Here is a 6131-nt window from a genome sequence, read left to right on the forward strand (position 1 = left end):
AACCCTAACCCTAAACCCTAACCCTAACCCTAACCCTAACCCTAACCCTAACCCTAACCCTAACCCTAACCCTAACCCTAACCCCGCCTAATTCACCTAACTTCATCTCTCCTAAATAAACATCCATCTCCTCTCCTAAACTTCCATCCCCCCTTTCACCTCTCCTACCGTCTTCTATACCTAAAACCCTTACTTCTCACTACTACTAACTATTACCTATATTACTACTAAAACCCTGACCTCTCTTAATTACCTTACTACTAAAACCCTCCCCCTCTTATCATGCTATAACCCTCACCCTTCTAATCATGCTAAAACCCTTACCCCTCTCATCATGCTAAAACCCTTACCCCTCTCATCATGCTAAAACCCTCACCCCTCTTATCATGCTATAACCCTAACCCTTCTAATCATGCTAAACCCCTTACCCCTCTCACTATTAAATCCCTCACCCTTCTCACTATTAAATCCCTTCCCCTCTCACTACTAAACCCCTCACCCTTCTCACTATTAAATCCCTCACCCTTCTCACTATTAAATCCCTTCCCCTCTCACTACTAAACCCCTCACCCTCTCGCTACTAAACCCCTCACCCTCTCGCTGCGATAACCCTTGCCCTCTCGCTAATAAAACCCTTACCCTCTCACTATTAAATCCCTTCCCCTCTCACTATTAAATCCCTTCCCCTCTCACTACTAAACCCTTCCCCTCTCACTACTAAACCCTTCACCCTCTCGCTACGAAACCCCTCACCCTCTCGCTAATAAAACCCTTACCCTCTCGCTAATAAAACCCTTACCCTCTCGCTAATAAAACCCTCACCCCTTTACTATAACTATATCCTGTACCCATATCCCTTAACTATTCCTTCCCTCTTTTACCTACTTCACTACTACCTTTATATCCTTTTCCTCTTATTATTCCTATCCCATTTTACTTCTGTCCTTATGTCTAATAATATCCCTTCCTCTATAAATCCTTATAACTTTAATTCTTCCTATAATCCTTACTACCATCCTCTTACATTATAATTAATACCCTCCTTCCTATACTAATCCCCTTTCCTACTATTTTACTATTATATCCCGTACCTCCTACTTATTTTCTCTATCCGACTTATCTATCTAACCTCCTTACCTACTATCCTTCTAATTTCACTACTCCACTATCTTAAACTCTACCGACCTATTTATCCTACTCTGAACCTTCTTCCCCATTTGAAATTCTTATATATCGTCCTATCCCTATTACCCTTGTATATATATCTCCATCCATATACCTTCGAATTTAATCCTCCTCCTAATATATATCCCTTTCTCTCCGATCTCTGTTCACTTATATATCTTCCCCTACTGCCCTTTCCAAATATTTATTTTATTATCCTACTCTACCCTACGCCGATATCTTACTACATCTTAATATAACCCTACCCTCTTACCCCGTTATAATCCTAACCCCTTATACTACAATATCCCTACCCCCTCTCTCCCTCTCTATTAAAACCCTTACCCCTCGATTTAACTAATAACCTCCTCCTGTTCGCTACTACTATTCTACCTCCTATCCTATTTATATTTATCGAATATCTATTTACTTCCTACCTTATTATACTCCTCCGTTTATATATCTATATATATATCCTTATTCTTAATACTAATAACATACCCCGGAAACATGGAACCCTACCCCCTTACGCCGCTATAACCCTGACCCCTTAAATTTATCACTACCCTCTCGCCTAAACTCCATATTATCGGAAACTCTAATATCGATAACCCTAACCACGATATGTAAATTCTATCTCTTTGGTCTCCTCGGGAAATCTCGTACTGAAATATACATCTCCAATCCTAACCGATCTACCTATATATATACCTGCCATATCTTTGCAATCTCACGAAAACCCATACTCTTGATACATCCGACGCAACCAAACATACTCATGCGCTAACCGGGAATGCCTGGTGTCCACGGACTGCGCTAAATATGCTCGTACGGCGTCTAAATCCGTCACGCGGATATTGGCACTCTTCATCCGCTGGCGCCACCATTCGTACCCTCCCTGTCGCCCATCGGCCCATTGCCAATGGATTAACATCGCCATCATCGGATACAAAAACTGCCGGTATTCACATTGCTGCCCGGCCTCCCAACCGGGACAAATCGACTGCGGCATACCACACGAATAACAACAATAAAATCCTCCTGCTATATACTGTATCGAATCCCGAATCGCCCGCACCCATCGTCGACACTCTGCACTCTCGCCCGCGGGGCAACTCCACAAATCATGCTGGACATCATCCCGCTGCGCCTGCACGCATAACCAACATCGGTGGTTCCACTGCCGTGCCTCCTGCGCTAAAAACTCCTCGTCCGATAACTGCTGCGCTTGCAACGTCCGCACTCGCTCCGAAATCGCCGTCTGCACCATCTCCTGCTGATGGTACCGATGCTGCGCCTCAATGGGGACCCCGGCGTCCGACGCGCTGCTCGGGATGCTCGTATGGGGATCATCCATCTCGGTATCACTGTCCCTATCATCGGTCTCGGCCGCCTCCCAATCGGGGTCACATTGATCACACCGTTGCTCGACGAACCCGAACTGCCGGTCGTGGTCGCCGCACTGCTCGCGGGTATCTCCATCGATCTCCCCATCCAAATAACCATCCAACACCGCTCGACGACACTGATGATCACTGGCCATGTACTGCCGGACTAACTCGAACCCGCTTTGCTCGCGGGGCGTGTTCTGGTCAAACCATGCCGGGACCTCGTCAAACCCTTCCGGCTGGATGATAATGGCTTCACTGGGGAATTGATCCCGTCCGGCACGGCCACTTTCTTGTGCGTAATCCAACAACGACCGGGGAAACCCGATGTGAATGATGCATCGAATATCGGGAATATCCACGCCCATCCCTAATGCACTCGTGGCTGCAATCACCCCATTCGCCGTACGTCGGAACTGTTCCAATATCCCTAACTTACTGTCCTGGTCGCTGTAATATGCGGCACATCCTAATATCTGGGCCGCCTGCGTCACAATATTCCGGGTGCTGCCGTACACAATCACTCGTCCGGGCCGCGCGCGCCGTACGCGGTCACGAATGAACTGTTGGATACTGGGCTGCTCGATCCATTGCGTCTGGGATCGAAATGCCGATGCAATCACGGGCCGGTACACCCGGTATGCCACATGGTGACGGCTGGTTCGCTCGCGGTGGATACTGATGTCCTCCCGCTCCACTTGCATTCGCTTGAACAACCGGGTCTCCTCGCATGGGGGCAATGTCGCGGTCAAAAACACCATCTGCACGCCACACTGATGCAATCGACCTAATTGCTGTAACCGTGGGCGAAACGTCGTGGACTCGCTCAACATCATATGGCATTCATCGATAACAATCCGGTCCAACCGCATCAACTCGCGCTGGCGGTTCAAAAACGACTGGAACCCGTCCGTGAACACGGACTCGGGCGTGACGAACACAATGGCCGCATGATCGGGATGTCGATGGCTGGCCCACTCGACACATGGAATGCCGGCGGCCTGGCATCGCTGTTGCAAATCCGCCCGTAATGCCGTCAATGGCACTACTACAACGGTCAATCCGCCGCGCTGGGCCACCCACGCGGGCAACATAAACAACATACTTTTCCCACCGCCCGTGGGCATTACCACGACCACCCGGGAATGGCCCGCTTGAATCGACCGGATGGCGGCCCCCTGCACCCCGCGGAACTGTATCGTGGGCTGTCCGGTCATCCGCTGCAACGCCTCGGTCATATTGGTCTGCTCCACCAAATGCTGACGCTCGTCCCGCATTATAACCCCCTCGTCCTTCCACCGGGGCTGTGGCCGCTTACCCAATACGTGGCTCGGGATATCCTTGATGTTAAACCCTAAAAAATCATGCCAATGCACGCTGCTCGTCCGAAACCCGGCCTGCCGACCCGCTGTGGTCCCCTGCTGCTGGCTCATCATGCGTCCATACACCATCTCCGCTACGTGGGTCGTGTGCGCGGCTTGTAAATCGGCAATATGTCGGATCCATTGCTCGTCGTCCATGGCATCCTCGTTCTCCTCGTCGTCGGCTATAACCTCGGTTCCATCCTCGCGGACGTTGTGTGGGAACGGTTTGGCATTGCTGAAATACCGCCGGCTAATGGCAATGGCAATGTCCCGGTATGCGGCCAACGTCAATCCATGGTGTAACCGTATCTTACTTTCCCGGACCATCACATCCGTTACCCGCGCCGGCGTCCACTCCCGTCCACTACCGGCATCCACCCCCCACATCTTGGTGGCATGCGTGTCGGGAACGGCGTCTAAATGGCATGCCTCTTCATGGTATGCCTGCAACATCTCGACAAATGGCAACACTAACCATAAATACCACACCACCAACTCGCCCACTTCGCGGGGCACGTACCGATGAATCACCTTGGCATCCCCGCTGGCGTAAAACCCCTTGTGGTACCGGGTGATAAATGCCACCAATCCATCTTCAATAAACACATTGCGGTGTCCACCGGCGGCACTGTTGCGGTGACGGATACTCAATAACTCGGGGCCACGCGGGGGCTGCCCACTGGTGATATGCGAAACAATGGCTAACTTCTCCTTGAACTCATTGACGAACCCGAAAAACCGTTGAATCGCATCAATACTGAACCGATTGGTCCTGGCTTCCATAAACCACTGCTGCAATGGATGCTCCTCCCGTACCCGGTCCACCATCCACCGGGATCCATCGACGGGCCACGGCGTACGCTCGTCCTGCAAAAAACTCCACCCGGCCTTGGGTTGGTTGAAATCGTCGGCTATACGATCCCATGGGATGACGGGAATCTGGTCGGGTGGGCACCGCAAAATCTGGTTGACCATCAATTGTCGTGCGCTGGCCGTCAACCCATGAATGAACCCGCGGAATGCCCCCATGGTGAACCGCATCGTTTTGTACGACAATTCGTCCCCGTTGCCCCAACCGATATGCCCGACGGACGGGGTATTGTAATGGACCTTTAACCCATATCGGCGTAAATCCATCATCCATTCCATCGGACCGGCGGTACCGTGCACCATAAACCCGGTGACCATGATACGAATCCATTCGCGCCATGTCTTGGTGCCTTCTCGTGCCTGCTGGGTGAATGCAACGGGTGGTGGGGAACTGTTGGGCAAACTACCAAATGCGGGCGAACTGGATACTTCGGGCGTTGTGGCTCGGGTCTGGGGCGGACTGCGGCTATCCCGTTGATGTGAAAATATATAATCGACTGGACTGGGGTCATCCCACTCCCCCACTAACTTATTCTCCCCAACCTGTAATAACTCACGCGCATCCGGGTCTAACAAAAACGACTGATGCACAACGACGAACCGGGACACCTTGATTACGCTGGACAAAATCTGGGGGTAACTGTGGGGATCCTTCCATGGTCGACCGGTGTCATGGTCACTCACACCTAACACGGCCAATGCACACACCAACGCTAACTCGTACTCGGTCGATCGAATGCGCTGGTTTAACAATTCAATCATAAATTCCATACAATCGGCTTCCACGGGTTGTAATACGTCCGGGTTCGGGTCGGTACCGTCGGTGGGGATCGGCTCGGCCCGGTCCTTATAACACTCGGCGGAATGCCATAATGCGTCCCACGCCTTGCGTTGCCGTTTACTGAACCGGTACACCGGACTGTTCCAATCATGCTGAACTTGGGTGCGGGCGAAAAACATCAAAATGCGGCGCCATGGGTCGACATGGCGCTCCAACTCATCGTCCGTATTCATATATACCTGCAATGGCTTCGATGGGATCTTCTCTATGTCGGTACGGGCGGCTTCGATCCGTAACAAATGTCCTGTCCGTTTGGTGATACTCTGGCTTTTGCTGGCAACACGTAATATGGTATCCCAAATCACCCGTGTGGTACCCTCGTCACCCTCCGCATCTTCCGTCGGGCTTTCAATGCATATCCGTAATTCCCTGGGGTTACGCCCGCGTAAATATACCGCCCATCCCGTTCGGTCCAACCATGGATTGGCTTCGTCGATGGCGCCGGGCTGGATCTCGCTTTCTAACTGCATTTTCCGTGTAAACACCTCGCGTAACCGCTCCACG

The 6131-nt window shown here is 51.3% G+C and overlaps 1 protein-coding gene across 1 annotated transcript; it reads left to right on the top strand.

Moving 5' to 3' along the window:
• Positions 1-2443: 2443 nt before the first annotated feature.
• On the top strand, positions 2444-2722 carry N7446_010883 (uncharacterized protein; the record flags this gene model as incomplete). The annotated part of the gene is made up of 1 exon (XM_058519626.1): positions 2444-2722. One exon carries the CDS (start codon positions 2444-2446, stop codon positions 2720-2722), a length of 279 nt encoding a protein of 92 aa, XP_058367150.1.
• Between the last annotated feature and the right edge of the window lie 3409 nt (positions 2723-6131).

This window comes from Penicillium canescens (assembly GCF_028828765.1).
Source record: "Penicillium canescens strain IBT 15451 chromosome Unknown utg000008l_segment0_segment0, whole genome shotgun sequence".
Lineage (NCBI taxonomy): Eukaryota > Fungi > Ascomycota > Eurotiomycetes > Eurotiales > Aspergillaceae > Penicillium > Penicillium canescens.